At 46.3% G+C, this 21,779-nt stretch overlaps 1 protein-coding gene across 2 annotated transcripts in view; it reads right to left on the bottom strand.

Annotated features, from left to right (window-relative positions):
- LOC117347239 (coiled-coil domain-containing protein 17-like) overlaps positions 1–21,779 on the bottom strand; it is a 488,260-nt gene that overhangs the window by 419,204 nt on the left and 47,277 nt on the right. The window contains exons 3-4 of one of the 2 annotated variants that reach the window (XM_033917895.1): positions 12,948–13,077; positions 9,374–9,454 (exon numbers count right to left, since the gene is read on the bottom strand). In XM_033917895.1, coding sequence (XP_033773786.1) covers positions 9,374–9,454; positions 12,948–13,077 — 211 coding nt within the window. The remainder of the gene's footprint in view (positions 1–9,373; positions 9,455–12,947; positions 13,078–21,779) is intronic. The other variant, XM_033917903.1, reaches the window with a different exon arrangement.

Here is a 21,779-nt window from a genome sequence, read left to right as displayed (position 1 = left end):
GTATCCGTATGCCATTCAGGATGATAGTTGGCTGCTCTTTTATATGCTGTTTTAACTACTGTCTTCGGATATCCTCTTTGAAGAAACTTGTCACTCATTATTCGTGCTTGATTTTTATATTCATCTGGAGTGGAACAAATTCTTCTAATCCTTAAAAACTGACCCATAGGTAATGGTTGCGGGTGATAACTTGAATAATGTAATAATGTATTTCTATCTGATGTTTTACGGTATACTGTTGTTTCAAATGTGGTTTTGTTTTTAATTATGTTAATATCCAAAAAAGATATTTTATGAAATTGAATTAAATAAGTAAACTGTATATTCTTATCAAAAGTGTTCATCTCCCTCAGGAATATTTGTAAATTTTCATATATACCGTCCCAAAAACATATAACATTGTCTATGAATCTTTTCCATAGACTAATTTGATGGAAATGTCTGGATTTGTAGATATGATCCTCTTCAAATTTTGACATATATAGACATGCTATAGTGGGTGCTACTGTTGCCCCCATCGCCACTCCTTTAATTTGGAGAAATATCTTGTTTTCATAAGTGAAATAGTTATTATAAATTACTTGTTTTGTCATTAAATTTAATAAACTTTTTTCCCCCATGATATAGTGTTATCTAATGATAAATGATAATCCACTATTTCCAAAGCCTTTTCTTGAGGAATATTTGCATATAATGATGTAACGTCTGCTGTTACCATAATGATTCCATCCAGTTGTTCATATTTCATTTTGTGCAGTTATTGAATAAAATGCATGGAGTCCCGTATATAAGAATTACAGCATATATATTTAGCTGGGTCAATCGTATTAATAACAATAGTGCATTACATAAGCGCTATGATTACATTACATTACATTACATTAGGGACCTCTATTCCGCCTATACCTTGCAGTTCAAGGCAGATTACAAAAGAGCTAACTGGACATTTCCAGTGAAGTTACAACAGTTTGGGGGGGGGGGTTTGGGGTTTTTTTTGGTTACAAGGGAGGAGAGGTACCTGGATTAATTCTGGAAGAACTTGCAAATTGGATATTAAATTGACTGTACGTTACTGTGTGATATAACAAATAGATTACAGTTAGAGTACAAATAAGATTACATTACATTTCAGGGATCTGAATACTTGGTTGGTGTTTTGGGGAGGAAGAGATTATTTAAGTGGAGGTTTTGGGGGAGAATTTATTTAGGAGGAGGGGGAAGGGTTGGGTTAAGATATCTGGATAAATTTTTTGAAAAGTAGGGTTTTGATTTCTTTTCGAAAAGTTTTGAAGTCCTGTAATAACTTGCTTTGGTTTCCATGTAAGATATACAAGACTGAGCACTTATAATATAATATAACTTGATAATATTTTTTAATAATTTAAAGCAACATAAGCAAATTAAGAATAAAAATTAAAATAGTTGGTAAGAGACTAGTTAGCAGATATACTGAAGTACCAACATAGTGTATTTTGAACTCCTATAATAATAGGTATTCTCTAGGCTCTGCCATGAATCGATTTCGACTATGTGAGGACATGCGGGGTGTCAGTTGGGTTGACGTAGCCTTTGTAGCACAAGCGGGCATGGGGTATGGCTCTCAAAAAAAATCTTAATTGTTGTACTGCTGATTTTGGCTCTTTTGACAAATTTGTTTGCCTACCACTGCCCTAGGGCCTTTTAGCCAGACGCTGCACCCAGCTAATTTAGATGATTGTCCGGCTGCCATCTATTGTGAATCCTGCCGCTGTTCAACATTTTTTTACAAAAAACAACCCCCGCCTCTCACCGGCTTGGCGATTTCCCACCTTAGCCCATAGCGAACTCATGCTTCGGGGCTTTAAGGTGTGCGTGCCAGCTTCTCTTCTCTTCCTTCCGAAACCGGAAGTAACGTTCCGGGGTGGGAGGAGAAGAGAAGTCGGCACGTACACGTTCGAGCCCCGGAGCACGAGTTCGCTAGGGCTAAGGTCAGCGATGGAGGGAAGCTAAGGGAGACAGGTCAGCGACGGAGGGAAGTTAAAACTTGTCTTGCTGCTCTTCCTTGTTTCAGGCCTTCCTGGCTGCCAGGTCCTGCCTACTTTTTGTTTCCGCGGAGGCAGGACCTGACAACAAGGAAGGCCCAAAGCTAGGAAGAACAGCAAGAGGTTAGTGATGGAGGGAAGCTTGCGACTCCGCCGACAGGAAGAGAAATGCTGCTGCTGCTGCACCCAAGGGGTAGGGGGGAAGAGAGATGCTGTTGCTGCACCCAAGTGGGGGAGGGGGAAGACAGATGCTGCTGCACCCAATTGGGGAGGAGGCAAGAGAGAAGTGCTGCTTCTGCACCCAATTGGGGAGAGAGACGGGAGAAGGAACACAAGGAAAGGGAGAGGAAAGAGATGCCAAGACCATGGAAGTAAAAGAAAGGAAAGGAGCTACCAGACCATGGAGGGGGGAGAAATGTCAGGGGGTAGGGGGAGGAGGCAGATGCCAGACCAGCTGGAAGGAAGGAGAGAAAGAAAGGAGAAGATATGCTAGATAATGGAGTGGGAGGGGGAGACGGAAGGAGAAGAGAGAGATGCCAGGGCATGGGGGAAGGAAGGGAAACAAAAGGAGACAAAATGCCAGACCAGAGGGAAAGAAAGAAGAGGAGGTGCCAGAGGGAGAGATAGGAGGGAGATGCCAGGGCATGGGGGGAGAGAAAGGAAGGAGCTAGAGATGCCAGACCATGGGGTGGAGTGGGAAGGAAGGAAGGAAGGAAGGAAAGGAGAAGAGAGAGATGCCAGAGCATAGGGGAGGGGGTAAAGCCAAAATGAATCATGTACAAAGGAGAGAAAGGCACAGGATATACAGTTTGTTGAAGGGACATAGAAAGAGGGAAGATGCCATATGGAACAGAGAGAGGGTGGACAGTGGATGCAAGGGGCAGAGAGAGGGTGGACAGTAGATGGAAGGGGTAAAAAAAGAGAGGGCACAAGCTGGGTGGAAGGGGCAAAGAGAGGGCAGATGTTGCATGGAAGGGAGAGAGGACAAACGCTGTATAGAAAGAAGAGAGCAAAGAGAAGATGATTAAAGCAGAAACGACAAAAGGTAGAAAGATTTTTTTGTTGCTTTACTTAGAATCAAGTAGTATTGTAACTGTATTGACAAAATTTTATAAATAGGAAATGGAAATAAGGCAATTCTGATTCTGTGGGCGGAGCTTTGGGATGGCTGGGCCAATCCGGCCCCATTCTGGCATCGGCTGCCTGCCAGATCGGCGGGTTTGGCACTCGTCTGTCCGGCCAACTTTAAAAGGTACGGGGAAGGGGGGTGGGGTTGGGGGGTCATGGGGTTGGCCGGGGGGGGGGCGATTGGGGCAGGGGGGGGCGGTCGTTGGGGGGGAGGGGGGTTGCATCGAGGGCAGGAGGGTCTGGGATCCCTCCTGCCCGTAATGTAGTGAGGGTGGGGGATAGGGGGTCGCCGGGGCCAGGAGGGCTTGGGCTCCCTCCTGGCCTGATCCAGTCACAGGGGGGTGGTTGCCGGGGCCAGGAGGGCATGGGCTCCCTCCTTGCCCGATCCAGTCATGGGGGGGGGTCGCTGGGGACAGGAGGGCTTGGGCTCCCTCCTAGCCCGATCCCAGTCACGGGGGGGGGGGGGGGTCGCTGGGGCCAGGAGGGCTTGGGCTCTCTCCTGGCCCGATCCAGTTGCGGTGGGGTTGTCGCTGGGGCCAGGAGGGCTTGGGCTCCCTCCTGGCCCAATCCAGTCGCGGGGGGGTGGTTGTTGGAGCCAGGAGGGCTTGGGCTCCCTCCTGGCCCGATCCAGTCACGGGGGAGTGGTCGCCGGGGCCAGGAGGGCTTGGGCTCCCTCCTGGCACAATCCAGTCGCAGGGGGTATGGTCGCTGGGGCCAGGAGTGCTTGGGCTCCCTCCTTGCCCAATCCAGTTGCGGGGGGGGGGGGGGGGGTCGCTGGGGCCAGGAGGGCTTGGGCTCTCTCCTGGCCCGATCCAGTTGCGGGTGGGGGGTCGCTGGGTCAGAAGGGCTTGGGCTCTCTCCTGGCCCGATGTTAATCGGCGGGGCAAAAGGGTTTGGGCTCCCTCTTACCCCAATATTATTGGGGGGGTCGCGGTTAGACGGGGCAAGAGGGCTTGGGCTCTCTCTTGCCCCGATATTGTCGGGGGGGGGGTTGCAGTTCGACAGGGTAGGAGAGCTTAGGTACTCTCCTGCCTGGATCGTTGTGGGGGGGGGATTCTGTAACCGGTGTTGTTTTTGACAGACACCGGTTACAGAATCCAGCTTTTAGGCGAAGGACTGGCTCCTCCTTCGCCTAAAAGCCCTTGTGTTGGACGTTTGGGGCTTAGGCGTTTTGTTGGTTCGTTATGGACAAAAAGTGTAGATGTCGTGGAGGTGTACTTGTAGAAGTAGTGGTGATCTGGGCGTTTAGGCAGAGGAAGGCCATTATCAAAACAAAATTCATTTTGGACGTTTGTTTTGATTATGGACATTTTCCCTGCTTCTGCTTTGAACGTTTAAGGACTTAGGCCAAAAAGGGACTTAGACGCTTTTTTTGATTATTAACTCCATAGTTTTCAGTTAGCATTGACTGCAGGATCAATTGACTCTGCGGGATCTGGCTTGTTTAGTTTTACAAAGTATGTGTTGGTGTTCTAGTGCTCACTGCAGCGTTTAAGGTGCTGCCTTTTCCTAGGTACACTCTTGTGCGATATGTGTATTGTTACTAAAAATCATATTTTTCATATAGATGGGGGGTGTCAAGAAATTATGGGCCCCGGGTGTCACATATGCTAGGTACGCCACTACGTCAGGAGCTGCATGGGCATTCAGTGCAGCTCCCCATGCTAGAAACTATTATCGCAGTTTCATAAAGAGGGGGTAGGACTAGGAGACAAACCAGAGAAAATATTTCTTCACGCCACTAGGATGGTCTCCGGACTCAAGGGTCTCTCATACGAGGAAAGACTGGGCAAGTTGCAGCTCTACTCTCTAGAGGAGCGCAGGGAGAGGGGTGACATGATTGAGACATTTAAGTACGTCACGGGTCATGTCGAGGTGGAAAATGACATATTCTTTCCTAAGGGACCTTCAGTCACAAGGGGGCACCCGCTCAAACTCAGAGGAGGGAGATTTGGTGGTGACACCAGGAAGTATTTCTTTACAGAAAGGGTGGTGGATCACTGGAACAAACTACCGGTGCAGGTGATCAAGGCCACTAGCGTGCTTGACTTTAAGAATAAATGGGACATCCAGTGGGATCTCTACGTGGGTCGAGCAGCACTCTGACTTAATGGGGTGGGACAGTAGAGTGGGCAGACTTGATGGGCTATAGCCCTTTTCTGCCGTCATCTTTCTATGTTTCTATGTTCTATGTTTCTATGATGTGTATTTTTGGAAAGAGTGAACAAGCGATTTATATCTACCCTTTCCATTTAACTCATTATTTGTAGAGGATGGTGTTGAGGCTGCTGCTGCTGCTGCTGCTGCTGCTGCTACTACTGCTACTACCTTTCGCAACTCTAACAGAGCTGCCAGTTCAGGTCATAAATCCTACATGCCAATCTTTTGGTCACAAGGTAATGGGGTTTGTAGAGCCCTGCTCTATAACGAGCTTTACTGTAGTGCAGAGCTCTAAGAAAGACATGCTGCACTCTGGCATCATCCAATGGCACCACTCATTTGGGTATCTGATTAATCTACCTCTCTATAGAGACTACCTGTTATAGGTACATTGCTTTACTATGTAGGCTTCAGCTTTGAATATCCGGTTATTTTTAAGCTGGCTAACACATAGCCACCTTTAGTTGATATTTAGCACTTAAGAGGCCATGGGCTAGCACATAAAAATAGGACAGATTTTTATGCGGTCTCATTTATGCAAAACCTGACCACTTAAGGGCTGAGTATCAGCACTTATTTATTTATTTTATTTATTTAACAGACTTCTATCCCTCCTAAAACCTAAGCAGGTTACAAGTCCTCATTCTGCCACCAGAATGCCCCCAGTATAGCTAACTTTGAGTTATATGCTAGCCACAAATCTCAGTGGCACTTAGCCAGTTAAATGCTGCTGAAAATTAGTGTCTAGCCCCAACAAAGCAACTTAACCAATCAGTGGCCAGTCCCTTATTAATTTATGTATCTAGAAAAGGACACCAGAAAGAACGGGATGAAGACCATCCTCTGCACAGAATGCTACAGTCAATAATGCAACAAAGAAGAGATAGTTGGCTAGTCCCCATTAGGAACATCTATATCAGTGGTTCCCAAACCTGTCCTGGGGGACCCCCAGCCAGTCAGGTTATCAAGATATCCCTAAGATTTGCATATAATGGAAGTGACAGGTATGCAAATCTCTCTCATGTATATTCATTAGGGATATCTTGAAAACCTGACTGGCTGGGGTTCCCCCAGGACAGGTTTGGGAACCACTGATCTATATGATAAAAACAGTAGGGACAAGGGATAAGATAATCATAGCACAGATAACCAGATTTATCAGGAAGATGAACATATATCACAATACTGACACTAAGCGCAAATTGGAACAGGAGTAGTACACGATAGTGCTGCCCGATTCAGGAAAAAATTTTTTGTTTCGATTCAGCCTATTGAATTGGTTTTACGATTCGATTTTCCTACCCAATTGGGTGGTTTTTTTTCAAACATCCTGGTGGGTTTATTTTATAGCCTCTTCACCCCCTTTGCCTTCTCCTAACCACACTGGCGCTGTGGTGTAAACAAAATAAACAAACAAAAAAGACTTTTCCTCTCTCTGTTAAATCCTAGCTCACATTTGCGGTCTAACACTAGCTCTGGCAGGATACATATTTCAAATCTGGCATATTGTAATCACAAAACAGAAAATAAAATTAGTTTTTCTACCTTTTGTTAGTCCCAGGTTCTGGTTGTCTTCTGATAACTTGCTTGCCAGGGTCTCCTTCTTTCTCCTTATTAACCATCCATCTGCCATCTCTGTCCTCCCCTTACGTTTCCCTTCCCTTCTCAGGAGGTCTGGTATCTTTCCTTTTTTTGTCTCCCTCCACAGATCCACCTTTTCTAAACTACCCTTTCATCCAGCATCTCTCCCTCCTTCCCCACCACCCTAGGGTCCACCATCTGTCCCTTTCTTTTCCCAACTACCCTCCTATCCAGTATCTCTAGCCCCTCTCCACACCATCCCTTGTGTCCAACTTCTCTCCCTTTCTGTTCCTTCCCTCCCTAAATCCCATTGTCCCTCTCCTCTATTTTCAGACCCATTTCTTCCCCCCAAAATCCGGCATATGCACGTCTCTTTGAACCCCGCCTTCCCTCCCTCCCTCCCTGTATTTCTACACCAGGGCCCCCCTCCCCCGAAGGTGTATCCCCTCGAAGGCCTGCACCCCACCCCTAAAGGCCTGTGCCACCATCCCTGAAGGCCTGTTTCCCCCTTGAAGGCTTGTCCCCCCATAAAGGCTTGTGCCCCCTTAAAGGCTTGTTGCCCCCTTTAAGGCCTGTCCCCCCTTAAAGGTCTGCATCCCACCCCTGAAGGCCTGCCTGTCCCCCCTGAAGGCTTGTCGTCCCTCCCCCTTGAAGGCCTGTCCTGCACTTGAAGGCTTGTCCTCCCATGAAGGTCTGTCCCCCCCCTTAAAGGCCTGCATCCCACCCCTGAAGGCCTGTCTGTCCCCCCCCCCGAAGGCCTGCCTGCCTGTCCCCTTTTGAAGCCCTGTCCCCCCTTTGAAGGCCTACCTCCCCCCCTTGAAGGCCTGTTCCCCCATTGAAGGCCTGTATCCCCCCAAAGGCCTGCCTGCCTGTCCCCCATTGAAGGCCTGTCCCCCTCTTAAAAGCCTGGCCAGCATGTCACATGGTTTCCCCAGCCTAACGTTTCCTCTCACACACTGTTGCTCTGTAAAACGGATTCCTCATTTGTACAAGTTTCAAAAGGCACACTCAGCACATCTCAGGCTGTGAAGGAGTTTTCTTTCTGCCTAGCCCTAGCTCGGGAACATGCAGGGCTCTCAGCACAGCTCCCTGCTGTGCCGTTCAGTTAATCAATTATGCACAGCTATGTGAAAGAATGCTCCCGGCTCAGCTTAGCAGCTAGCAGGGAAAAACATTTGCTAGCCTCATGAATAAAGCTTTCTAGCAATGGCTCACAGTTCACTACTAGAAGGGAGAGACATACAAATCCCCTTCAAACAAACATTGGTCTCACTGAGGGCTTCACTACTGTGGACACAGGCAATATACAAATTCCTTACTGCATGTCAACATCCATGGGCACAACCTCCAGTCCTACCAGACTCTCTTGTGTCTCCATGGGTTCCCCTGGGGTTCCTTCCCAGGGTCAGCAGTAAGCTCCTCTGTGTCCAACATCTGCCAGTCTGCAGAACCTGCCTCCTCGAGGTGAAGAGAGAGTGGATGGTTCTCTCCGGTTTGCCTCCAGGCTGCTTCCCCCCTCAGTGTTCTAAACTGACTCCTTTTAAGCAGTGGAGGGACACTCCCACTCAGCCTAGGTGGGGGAGGGGCCTTCCACACACAGGTTTGTTCCATCTGCCTAAGTGCAGGATCTTTTCCAGCTTTAACCCTTGCCTGGACCGGCTGCTGGAAAGGAAGTAATCCCTTAGCAGATTTGGGGACAGGTTTAAACCCTGTGCAGGTTTTCTGCTTCATCCTTTCTTGCTCTGCCTCATCTGATTCTACTTCCAGGTCTGAGCAATAGTCAGCTGAGTCTAAAGTCGGGGACACTACCTGATCAGCTCTTTTACAAAGGGGTATATTGTATTTCTTTCTAATCCCTGTGGCAAAACCCGGACCAGACCTGGGTTTGTCATAGGAAAAACCCGAAAAGGGCTTGGGTTTGTCATCCCGTTCACAACAAATTTATGATTTAATTGAATTCACTGTTTGTGGCTTTTCACACAAGCCTTTAATAATAATAATAATAATAATAATAATAATTTTATTTTATATGCCGCCATACCCAAAAAAGTTCTAGGCGGTTCACAACAATTAATTGAAATACAAACAATGTAAATAATTGAAATCAACAAGTTATATGCATATAATATAAGAAAAATACATACATGCCATATAAAAAGGGTATAACAAATCTTAAAAGAATAAAAGATAATAAATATATTAAGAACTCAGCCTGTTAAATAATTGAGTTTTTATCTGCTTTCTAAAATCAGATTACCACTCTCAGAACTTATCGACTTTTTTACTGCTTGTACATTTTTGTCTTTTGAAGTTCCTCTGGCAGTCCTTTCTTTGGAAATTTTGTATTGCTTTCATTTCAACAGGCTTGGCTGTAATGAGTGTTAAAGGCCATTATCTGCACAGTCACTTAGGACTAGATTCACTAAGCTCACCGATTGTGTCCCGACCAGTTTACGAGCATTTCCCTGACCCCATTCACTAACCTTCTGGCCGGTCGCTCACGTCCTTGCTGACTGTCCTGCTTTCTGCCGCCCTGAAATCCCAGCCCTGCAGCCCTGAAATCCCTGTATCAAAATAAAAAATAAAACCATCAAAATAAACATTTTTGGAATGTCTTAAAACACATCTTCCTTGTGCAAAAAGCGCAGTGCAATTCAGTGGTTTTAACCCGCGGGTGGGTTTAAAGCGGGGCTGCACAAGGCGTGTTCTTTTCTGTGTTGTTCCGTAGTCTGGCTGCACAGCGTGTTCTGTTCCATTCTGGCTGCACAAAAAATTGAAATGATTCCTGGAATCCACTTGTGGGGCCAATGAGTGCAGCTACCCCTCCCCCTTTAGTTTTGACCTCAAGCTTGTGCGGAGAGCAAGTGCATGCGCGGATCACATCTACAGGCAAAGAGGATGGTCTGTGAATGCGTCTGGATCGCTCTGCAGCAATCCATGGGGTCACTGTGGGCATGCATCCGATCACATAATTTGCATGAGGACTCTGTAATGAATCGGTCACCTGGCAAGACTCGGCCACAGATCGCCCAACAACAGTGAGTTTAATGAATATAGGCCTTAGATCGCTTTCCAGAGAACCTTGGGGACTTAAGTGAAGAGCAAGGTGAAAGATTTCACCAAGAATGCACATATGTTGGCAGACTATTGTTGAATCTTATGCAGGATTGTCCTAGCAGATCCCACTCTCAGAAGTCTTACAAATGGAGCTTCTTGTATGTCGAATGACTGGAAAGTTTGTGTAATAAACTAGTGCTTTTGGTATGAAATAAGTAGATTTTCATGTTGTACCCTTTTCTTTTAATTTTTAATATGTTTCCTTTATGTTTAAAAGATATTAATTTAAACACTACATTAAAATATCCTGATTTTTTAATGGGCAAGCAGAGTGAAGAGTGGTATATGGCACATGTTCTGTATATCAAAAACTAGAGCTGATTGATTGTCATTTTAGGAATCAGCAGGTCAAATATACCCAGAAACAGGCCTAACATTTGAGGCACCAAAATGAGAGTTGGCCAGTGTTATGGTTTAATAATATCTGTATTGAAACCATAAAAATAACAATAAAGACATCTTCTTCTATCTGCATCAGACAGTCAACTGAGCAAAATTAGACTTTAAATAATTGGCCTCAAAATCCCAAAAGGGATAAATCGATGTCCCCAAGTGCTAGTCAAACTCATATAAGGGGTACATGTTTTAATCCTTGGCCAACTCTGGAGAATTCGCCAAAGGTATAAAAAAAAAATTCCCTTTAACAGCTAATGGAGAAAAATCCTCAGGCTCAAACCCAGGCATACAAAAAAGCTCAAGTTTAAACTATCTGGACAGAGTTCAAATTTTGTGAGAATATTAAAGCAAAACAATTCAAATTGTGGCCACTAAATATCAAATACACTTATCTTCCACTTGCCGATGCTTTCTCAGTCCCGGAAAGTTCACCAGTTTTACACATTCATCAGCAACGGTTATAATCCAGCAAAAGTGAGTCAAAAACACCACATTGTTGAAACTAATCATAAGTTCCACTTTCAACATATGCTCTCGCTCTCTACAAGAGCCTGTGCATGGCTCTATAGGCTGTGTCAGGAAAATAACTAAATCTCACATTAAATGCTCACAGTTCAGGTCCTGATGCAGCCTTAAGAGCAAAACAAGGCCATGCACAGGCTTTTGTTGAGAGTGAGAGCATATGTTGAAAGTGGAACTGTGATTAGTTTTAACAATGTGGCATTTTTGACTCAGTTTTGGTGGATTACAACCGTCGCTGATGAATGTGAAGAACTGGTAAACTTTCCGGGACTGAGACAGCACCGGCATTTGATATTTAGTGGCCACAATTTGAATTTTTTTACTTTAATATTCTCACAAAATTTGAACTCTATCCATTCCAGATAGTTTAAACTTGAGCTTTTTTGTATGCCTGGGTTTGAGCCTGAGGGTTTTTCTCCCTTAGCTGTTAAAGGGAGTTTTTTTTACCTTTGGCGAATTCCCCAGAGCTGGCCGAGGATTATAGGTGCTTGACTAGCACTGGGGACGTTGATTTGTCCCTTTTGAGATTTTGAGGTCAATTATTTAACGTCTAATTTTGCTCAGTTGACTGTCTGATGCAGATAGAAGAAGACGTCTTTATTGTTATTCTTTAGGGTATATTTGACGTCTTTTCCCATTTTTTTTTTAAATTGTATTGACACCATTCCAGGAAATGCAAATTCTGTATTACAAAGATCATATATACTGCTCTGAATTGACTCCCCTCTTAGCAGCGGTATAGAAGCTTTTAATAAACAACAGAAACATGGAAACATGATGGCAAATAAAGGCCAAATGGCCCATCCAGTCTGCCCAATAAACAATCTGAAAAAAATTGCATACACAAGTGGAGGGGCATAATCAAAAAAAACGTCTAAGTCCCCTTTTGGCCTAAGGCCCTAAACGTTGAAATTAGAAGCAGGGAGGGTTTTTTTTTAAAATAATGGCTTGCCTCTACGTTCAGCTGTTTAAACGCCCAGACCACCACTACGTCTACACTAACAACATATAATCAACCAATAAAAGCCTAAGTCCCAAACGCCCAACACAAGAGCTTTTAGGCGAAGGAGGAGCCAGTCCTTTGCCTAAAAGCTGAATTCTGTAACCGGTGTCTGTCACAAACAACACCAGTTACAGAATCCACCCCCGCCCCCCCCCTCCAACAACAATCAAGGCAGGAGGGAGCCCAAGCCCTCCTGTCCCGGCGAGTCGCGACCCCCCTCCCCCTGACAACATCGGAGCCAGAGGGAGCCCAAGCCCTCCTGGCCTGGCAACCCCACCCTGCTGACTACGATCTGGGCAAGAGGGATCCCAGACCCTCCTGCCCTCAGCGCACCCCCCTCCCACGATTGCCCCCTTCCCATAATTGCCCCCCCTGAACCCCTGATCGGCCTCCCACCCACTGACCCACGACCCCCAGCCGACCCCTTGACCCCCCCACCCCAACCCCCTCCCTGTACCTGTAAATACGTTGGCCGGACGGATGGGTAGAGGGGTGATTGCATCATGGCAGGAGAGATGAGCCATCTCTCCTGCTGCGATGGTTGCAGTAGGGGGGGGGTAGGTTGCCGGGCCGCTGAGCTGATCGTGACAGCCGCCATCAGCTCAGTGGGCCCTTTTTCGGCACTTATACCTGTTTTGACTTGGTCTAAGTCAAAACGTATAAGTGCCGACTAGGCAACCTGCCTAAAATTTTGGTTATGCCAGCTGGACGCCTAGGTCTAGGTCGGCCCACCTCCCACCCTTTCCCTCCTCTAAAAACGCCTCTTTTTGCTCTATGCGTTTAGAGGCAGGGGAAAGGCTTAAGCTGGTTTTAGATACATCTAAAACCAGTTTTGGTTATGGGTACTTGGCAATCAGGCTTTTTGATCGTTCAAGTACCCATTTAGGCCACTTTTTAGACGGGTTTTTTTTTTTTTATTATGAGCCCCATACTATATTCTTTTGGAAAATGTATTAAATGTTCATATTCAACATCCAAATATTTAACAAAAATTATGTTAGGAAAATGAAATTCTGTACCATCTCTTTGTTTCTCCAAGAGCTTATTTTGAGTCAGAATGCCATTCAATTGTTTACTGTGAGCCTCTGCCAGATAACGAAGATGGACCTCATGATCTCTGTCCCATTTTGTTTTAGGAATCCTTTTCATCTTAAAAAAAAAAAAAAGAAAATATGTACATTAACAATAAAACCAACAGTATATTTTTTTTTCAAAGGTTTGATTGTTCTATATGCATTTGAGCACAGTTTGAGAAAATGCAATCAAACTTGGCAGATGACATGGTTTCATCCTGGAGAGGGTCATTATCTACTTTCAACCTGAAATATCGAGTGTTCTCCAAACCGCATTTTTCTATCTGAGAAATACACAGACCACCCTCCCCCTTGCTCATTCTATAACTGGGCCTACATTTATGTTCTGAGTGTGTGCGTAAGTGCTAATTGGGCACTAAAGCCCTGATTCTATAAATGGAATCTTGTTGCACCTATGCGGAAGTTAATATTTTTAATTGGCTTAATTGGCAAAATAATTGAAAACATCATTGAAAGCCAAATTTTAAACATTTAAAAATAGATGTGAGGAATGGCGTAAGGGAGGGAATGATGTCAGATGTGTGAGGGACAGGCAGGGCCGCCATCAGAAGTTTCTGGGCCCCTTACTGAGCAATCCTATTGGGCCCCCCACGCACCCCTTCCCCCCCTGATCCCCCTTCTTCCATGGGCCGAATACACACATACTTTTCTCTGTCGCCGCATTCTTTGACCAAAAGATTTGTAAGCCTGCAACTACGTCAAGGTAGACTTTTTCAGCAGCTCCCCTCCCTCCCCCTTACCTTTGTGGCCAAGTCAAAATGATCTACCAACAATAAAATTTTAAAAACACAAAGCACGCTGTACGCAGAGAAAATGTTAATTATCATTTATATTCCGCGGGTTTTCAAAGAGGTCAAGGCAGATGACTTTATGCAATGTCACCTTAGTAACAACTATACAAAAATAGACAAATATTCCCCCTCCCTTTTTACTAAACCGTGATAGCGGTTTTTAGCGCAGGGACCTGCGCTGAATGCCCCACACTGCTCTTGAAGCTCATAGGCTCCCTGCGCTAAAAAACGTTATTGCAGTTTAGTAAAAGGGGGCCATAGTGCAAAATATAGACAGCATATATAAATTCTCAAAACGGACACATTTTGATCACTAAATTGAAAATAAAATCATATTTTCCTACCTTTGGTAATTTCATCAGTCTCTGGTTGCACTTTATTCTTCTGACTGTGCATCCAATAATTCTTCCCTTCTTTCAGCCTGTATGCTTCCTCTCCTCCAGACCTTATTTCCTCCCCAAACTTTTTCTTTGTTTCACCCTGCCCCTTCTTTCTTTTTCTCTCTCTCCATACCCCCTTTCATTCTGTATGTCTGTCTTTCTCTCTTTCTCCGTGCCCCATTTTTCTTTGTTTCACCCAGCCCCCTTTCTTTTTTTTTTTTCTGGCTCCCTGTCCCCCCCTTTCTTCATTCTCCTTGCCCTCCCCTATGCCACCACCATTGGGAAAATGCTGCCACCGCCACTGGGGAATAAGCTGCCACTGCCGCTATCGGGAACAGGCCAGCGCCGAGTTCGCCCTGCTTCTCTTCCCCGTGGGGCCGACCAACTCTCTCCACTCAACGTCAATTCTAACGTCGGAGAGGATGTTCTGGGCCAGCCAGGCAGCGATTGCCTGGCCCAGACGTCCTCTCCGACGTCAGAATTGACGCGGGTGGCAAGAGTTGGTCGGCCCCACAGGGAAAAGCAGGGAGAAGTTGGCACCGGCCTGTTCCCAATGGCGGCGGTGGCACTCAAGTGGCTAAAGAGACGCAGTTTGCCAGCTTACGGAGAACACTGGAGGGTGGCCAGCTGTGCACCCCCTTGGGGCGTTAACCCGGGGCAGACCACCCCACCCCCACCTTGGTCTGCCACTGTCTGTACCTCACTCCCTATGACCAAAAATTCTCCTTTCTTCTATTCCCCGTGTACACAACCATCTCTTTCCCTCCCTTCCTCTCTCCCAAGCCCTTGCCTTCTGTGTCCAAAAACACATTCCCTCCCCCACCTCAGCATCTCTTTCCCTCCCTTCCTCTCTCCCAAGTCCATGCCTTCTGTGTCCAAAAACCCATTCCCTCCCCCCCCTCAGCATCTCTTTCCCTCCCTTCTTCTCTCCCAAGTCCATGCCTTCTGTGTCCAAAAACCCATTCCCTCCCCCACCTCAGCATCTCTTTCCCTCCCTTCCTCTCTCCCAAGTCCATGCCTTCTGTGTTCAAAAACCCATTCCCCCCCCACCTCAGCATCTCTTTCCCTCCTTTCCTCTCTCCCAAGTCCATGCCTTCTGTGTCCAAAAACCCATTCCCTCCCCCACCTCAGCATCTCTTTCCCTCCCTTCCTCTCTCCCAAGTTCATGCCTTGTATCCAAAACGCACTCCCTCCCCCCTTTTGTGTTCCCCGTTTGCCTCCCAGCCCATCTTAGCAACTTTCTCAGCACAATGTAGCTCGAGCCGCGAGGCTTGTCTTCAATTTCCTGCCTGTCCCGCCGCGCACACATAGCCGACCAGAAGTCTTCCCCGACATCAGCGCTGATGTCGGAGGGCAGGCTTTGCTTAAGGCCTCCCTCCGACGTCAGCGCTGACGTCGGGGAAGACTTCCGATCGGCTATGTGTGAGCGGCAGGGCAGACGGAGTAGAAGACGAGCCTCGCGGCTCGAGTTATATTTAACCCCGCGGGTCCCCCATCGTCCCCGTTCAGCTCTCTCACCTGTGCACCCCCTTGGGGCGTGCACCCGGGGCGCACCACCCCCCCTAGGTACGCTAGGGGCCCCCTGTCAGCTCCAGGCCCCTGAATGCAGGACTGGTAGTACTGGCCTGATGGCGGCCTTGGGGACAGGGAGAGATGGATTTGCAGAAATTGGCATGGCCTCTACAGGCACCTACACTGTGCCTACCCACACCTAACTGAAAATTGGTGTGGTTATGGGTAGTGTTTAGGCATGGAATAACTTAGATGTTGGTAGGCTTAAATGTTTGTTTGCCCATAAAATTGCATAAAATCATACTTCTGTATTCTGTGGGGACAATGCACCCATAGGCATCGGAACGTGGGAGGGGGGCTACAGGGGCCAGGGCCTCCCCCAAAATTGCCCATTTTATTGGTGATCTGGTGGGGGGAAGGCATCCCACACTTCTTGTGAGGCTGGGAGCTTGCTACTGTCCAGCATGCCTGCTGGTTGACACTCTGTAACGCCCCTCTTCGCCTGCATCTACTCCTCCCCCCTCCTCCTCCCGCCCCCCTGATTTAACTTTTTAGAATAGCGGAGCCTTATCAAACGCCTTCTGAAAATCCAGATATACAATGTCAACCGGCTCGCCCTTGTCTATCTGCCTGTTTACTCCCTTGAAGAAGCAGGGCCGCCATCAGGGCAGTACTACCAGTCCTGCATTCAGGGGCCCGGAGCTGACAGGAGGCCCGGGCTCCCCCAGGGTCCTAGGCCACAGTTCTTCAACCGCCGGTCTGCGGACCGGTGCCGGTCCCAGTGGCGTACCTAGGGGGGGGGGGGGCGGTCCGCCCCAGGTGCACAGGAGAGAGCTGGACGGGGGACCCGTGGAGTTCAATACATCTCGAACCGCGAGGCTCGTCTTCTGTTCCTACCTGCCCTGCCGCTGACATATAGCCGATCAGAAGTCTTCCCCGATGTCAGCGCTAACGTCGGAGGGAGAACTTAAGCAAAGCCTGCCCTTCGACGTCTGTGCTGACGTCGGAGAATACTTCCGGTCGGCTATTTGTTCGTGGCAGGGCAGGCAGGAAACAGGAGACATGCCTCTCGGCTCGAGCTCCGTTTTGCTGACAAAGTTGCAAAGATGGGCTGGGATGCAAACGCGGAACACAAAAGGGGGGAGGGAGTGCATTTTGGACACAAGGCATGAACTTGGGAGAGAGGAAGGGAGGGAAAGAGATGCTGAGGTGGGGGATGGAATGGGTTTTTGGACACAGAGGTATGGATTTGGGAGAGAGGAAGGGAGGGAAAGAGATGCTGAGGTGGGGGAGGGAATGGGTTTTTGGACACAGAAGGGTCAGTGGGACATCGAATTTTATACAAGTTATCTTTACTCACCTTTAAATCTTTATCATCCAAAACTCCATCATTCATTTATAAAGTTCTAATTCCATACACTTCTCAAAAAACCTTACGATCCAATCAGCAACTTTTATTAGTTGTTCCCTCTCTCAAAATCATAAATACCAGAAGACAGTATATTTTCTCAGTTACAGCACCACAAACATGGAACTCTCTCCCACTTTATTTAAGGGAGGAGAAAAACCTCGACAAATTCAAAAGCCAACTTAAGAGTTTTCTTTTTATAGACGCTTTTAATCCTTAATTGAATTGCTATTTACTCTGTACAACTCCCTTTTACTTCAGTCAGCTATATATTTATTTTGTTTTCCCATCCATTCTGTGTATTTACCCTTATTTACCCCTCCTTTCCTATTATAAATTGTATTTCTTCCCCCTCTTTCCCAATGTTTCCTGTCCAGATTTGTCTGGTTTGTTTTAAATAGATTTTAATATTTTATTATATTATTGTTAATTTTTTATTATGTATTTTCTGTAAATGTAAATCGCTTAGTAGTTACGATAGGCGATTAATCAAATATTGAATAAACCTTGAAACCTTGATGGACTTGGGAGAGAAGAAGGGAGGGAAAGAGATGCTGAGGTGGGGGAGGGAATGGAATTTGGACACAGAAGGCATGGATTTGGGAGAGAGGAAGGGAGGGAAAGAGATGCTGAGGTGGGGGAGGGAATGGGTTTTTGGACACAGAAGGCATGGACTTGGGAGAGAGGAAGGGAGGGAAAGAGATGATTGTGTACACGGGGAATAGAAGAAAGACGAATTTTTGTTCATAGGGAGGGAGTGAGGTACAAATAGTGGTATACCAAGGTGGGGGGGGCGGTCCGCCCCGCACTGGGTTTACGTCCCAAGGGGGTGCACAGCTGGCCACCCTCCAGTGTTCTCCCTAGGCCGGCAAACTGCGTCTCTTTAGCCACTTGAGTGCCACCGCCGCCTTCGGGAACAGGCCGGCGCCAATTTCTCCCTGCTTTTCCCTGTGGGGCCGAATACTCTCGCCACTTGCGTCAATTCTGATGTCGGAGAGGACGTTCTGGGCCAGCCAGTCGTTGCCTGGATGGCCTAGAACGTCCTCTCCGACGTCAGAATTGACGTCGGGTGGCGAGAGTTGGTCGGCCCCGCGAGTAAGAGAAGCAGAGCGAACTCGGTGCCGGCCTGTTCCCGATGGCGGCAGTGGCAGCCTATACCCCAGTGGCGGTGGCCGCATTTTCCCAATGGTGGTGGCATAGGGGAGGGCAGGGAGAAAGAAAGAAAGGGGGGGACAGGAAGCCAGAAAGAAAGATAGGGGGCAGGGTGAAACAAAGAAAAATGGGGCATGGAAAGAGAGAGAAAGACAGACATACAGAAAGAAAGGGGGTATGGAGAGAGAGAAAAAGAAAGAAGGGGCAGGGTGAAACAAAGAAAAAGTTTGGGGAGGGAATGAGGTCTGGAGGAGAGGAAGCATACAGGCTGAAACAAGGGAAGAAATATTGGATGCACAGTCAGAAGAATAAAGTGCAACCAGAGACTGATGAAATTACCAAAGGTAGGAAAAATGATTTTATTTTCAATTTAGTGATCAAAATGTGTTTGCTTTGAGAATTTATATATGCTGTCTATATTTTGCACTATGGCCCCCTTTTACTAAACTGCAATAGCGTTTTTTAGCGCAGGGATCCTATGAGCGTTGAGAGCAGCGTGGGGCATTCAGCGCAGTTCCCTGCGCTAAAAACCGCTATTGCGTTTTAGTAAAAAGGGAGGGGGAATATTTGTCTATTTTTGTATAGTTGTTACTGAGGTGACATTGCATAAAGTCATCTACCTTGACCTCTTTGAAAACCCGTGGAATATAAATGATAATTAACATTTTCTCTGCATACAGCGTGCTTTGTGTTTTTAAAATTTTATTGTTGGTAGATCATTTTGACTTGGCCACAAAGGTAAGGGGGAGGGAGGGAGGGGAGCTGCTGAAAGACATCTAGTAATCCTTGCAGGCTTGACTGCTCAGGGAATTATTTTTGTAAAATCATGTTTTGTTATGTGACTGGCATTATTTAGACTTTAATTTCTATGAATGAATAGAATGAAAATGATATAAATTACTTGCTTGTTTTTATGTCCGTGCGCTGAAGGAAAGTGGAGAGAGAGTGGGCTGAGGACGCTGAAGGGAAATGGGGAAGAGAGAGTGGGGAGTAGATGCTGATTTATAAATTGACAATTGTACAGAATATTGTTTCTTTTTTATATTCATCCATAGCTGCATGTTAATGATGTGCTCATATGCACTTATTTATCATCATAACATATACATCATCATTAACATGCAGCTGTGAATGTGTAAGGACAGGCTGAGGAGGATGGATGGGAAGGAAGGTGCACATATCAACATATCGTACATTTTTAATATGCATGATGCAGCTATAGGCAAGCTGAGGAGGATGGGATCATATAGATGTGTATGTTCAGATATGCGTTCAGATGTGTAGTTTTTTCTGAGATATTTATTAAGCTTACAGTATTTATAAAAACACATTTAATACTTGTTACAAAATATATTGTGCAATTGTGATCTACTTCTGGCCTACAAAGGTCAAAAGAAATCCTTAACTGAGATTTTACATTTAAAAGTGAATTATAGCTACTAGCACTATTATTTATTAGTTATTTATTATGCAGATGTTTGTTAGTTTGTTATTAGTTCAGTATTAGACATATGTTAGTTTAGAATAGATAGGTATAGATTAGTTTAGTTTTGGTTAGGTTAGGGCCCTGCTGAAAGAGTCTACCTTGACGTGGTTGCAGGCTTACAAATCTTTTGGTCAAAGAGTGCGGCGAATATGTGTGTATTTGTCCCATGGAAGAAGGGGGGATCGGGGGGGAAGGGGTGCGTGGGGGGCCCAATAGGATTGCTCAGTAAGGGACCCAGAAATTTCTGATGGTGGCCCTGCGAAGAAGTGCAGCAAGTTCGTCAAGCAAGATCTTCCCTTGCTGACGCCGTGCTGGCTGGTCCTCATCAGATTGTGTCCATCAAGGTGATCAATTATGCGGTCCTTTAACAACACCTCTACCATCTTTCCCAGTACTGAGGTTAGACTCACTGATTTGTAGTTTCCAGAAGATCGGTGTGACATTCGCCACTTTCTAGTCTTCAGGAATCATTCCCGATTTGATCGACAGATTGGCTATTAGTTGAAGCAGTTCAGCTATAGCCCCTTTCAGTTCCTTGATTACCCTCGAATGGATGCCATCGGGTCCCAGTGATGTATCAATTTTAAGCCTATCAATCTGCTTGTATACCTCTTCTAGGCTGATCATCAATCCTGTCAGTTTCCCGTTCTCGTTTCCTGCGTATAGCCTGTCGGCTTCCGGTATGTTGTGTATATCCTCTTCGGTAAATACGGACGCAAAAAATGTGTTCAGTTTGTCGGCAATGGCTTTGTCCTCCTTTAGCACTCCCTTTATTCCATGATCATCCAATGGCTCCACCGCTTCCTTCGCAGGTCGTTTCCCCTTAACATATCGAAAGAACGGCTTGAAGTTTTTTGCCTCCTTGGCTGTTTTTTCCTCATAGTCTCTTTTGGCACCTGCTTTGATGTTCTTTGTGCTTTTTCCAGTTTTCATCTGTTTTTGACCTTTTCCATTCCTTAGACGAAATCTTCTTGTCTCTGATCGCTTCCTTCACCGCTACAGTGAGCCACGCTGGTTCCTTGTTCTTATACGCGGTATATATTGATTTTGCGCCTCAGTGATCGTATCCTTGAAAAGGGACCATGCTTGCTCTAGCGTTTTTACAATGCTTATCCTCTTCTTAATCTTCTTCCACACCATGAGTCTTATCCCTTTGTAATTCCCTTTTCGGAAGTTCAGTGCCATGGTTGACGTTCTGGATCGATGTTTTGCCCCAGTGTCCAGGTTGAAGCGGATCATATTGTGATCACTGCTTCCCAGCGCCCCTTCTATTTCTACACCTTGCACCGGTCCTCGTAGACCATTTAGAATTAAGTCCAGAATTGCATTTCCTCTCATATTTTCCTTGACAAGTTGTTCCAGGAAGCAATCACCTACAGCATCCAGGAACTTGGTCTCCCTACTGAAGCCGGAAGTGCCTAGGTTCCAGTCTATCCCCGGATAATTGAAATCATAACATAAGCAATGCCTCCGCTGGGTCAGACCTGAGGTCCATCATGCCCAGCAGTCCACTCACGCGGCGGCCCAACAGGTCCAGGACCTGTGCAGAAATCCTCTATTTATACCTTTCTATCCTCTTTTCCAGCAGGAAACTGTCCAATCCTTTCTTAAATCCCAGTACCGTACTCTGCCCTATTACATGCTCTGGAAGCGCATTCCAGGTGTCCACTACACGTTGGGTAAAGAAGAACTTCCTAGCATTTGTTTTGAATCTGTCCCCTTTCAACTTTTCCAGATGCCCTCTTGTTCTTTTATTATTTGACAGTTTGAAGAACCTTTCCTTCTCTACTCTCTCTATGCCCTTCATGATCTTATAAGTCTCTATCATATCCCCTCTAAGTCTCCTCTTCTCCAGGGAAAAGAGACCAAGTTTCTCCAATCTCTCAGCGTATGGAAGGTTTTCCATCCCTTTTATCAGACGTGTCGCTCTCCTCTGAACCCTCTCGAGTATCGCCATATCCTTCTTAAGGTACGGCGACCAATATTGGATGCAGTATGCCAGATGCGGGCGCACCATCACCCGATACA

Source organism: Geotrypetes seraphini, chromosome 1 (assembly GCF_902459505.1).
Source record: "Geotrypetes seraphini chromosome 1, aGeoSer1.1, whole genome shotgun sequence".
Lineage (NCBI taxonomy): Eukaryota > Metazoa > Chordata > Amphibia > Gymnophiona > Dermophiidae > Geotrypetes > Geotrypetes seraphini.
Note: the sequence above shows the minus strand (reverse complement) of the source record. Positions and strands in the feature narration are given on the sequence as shown.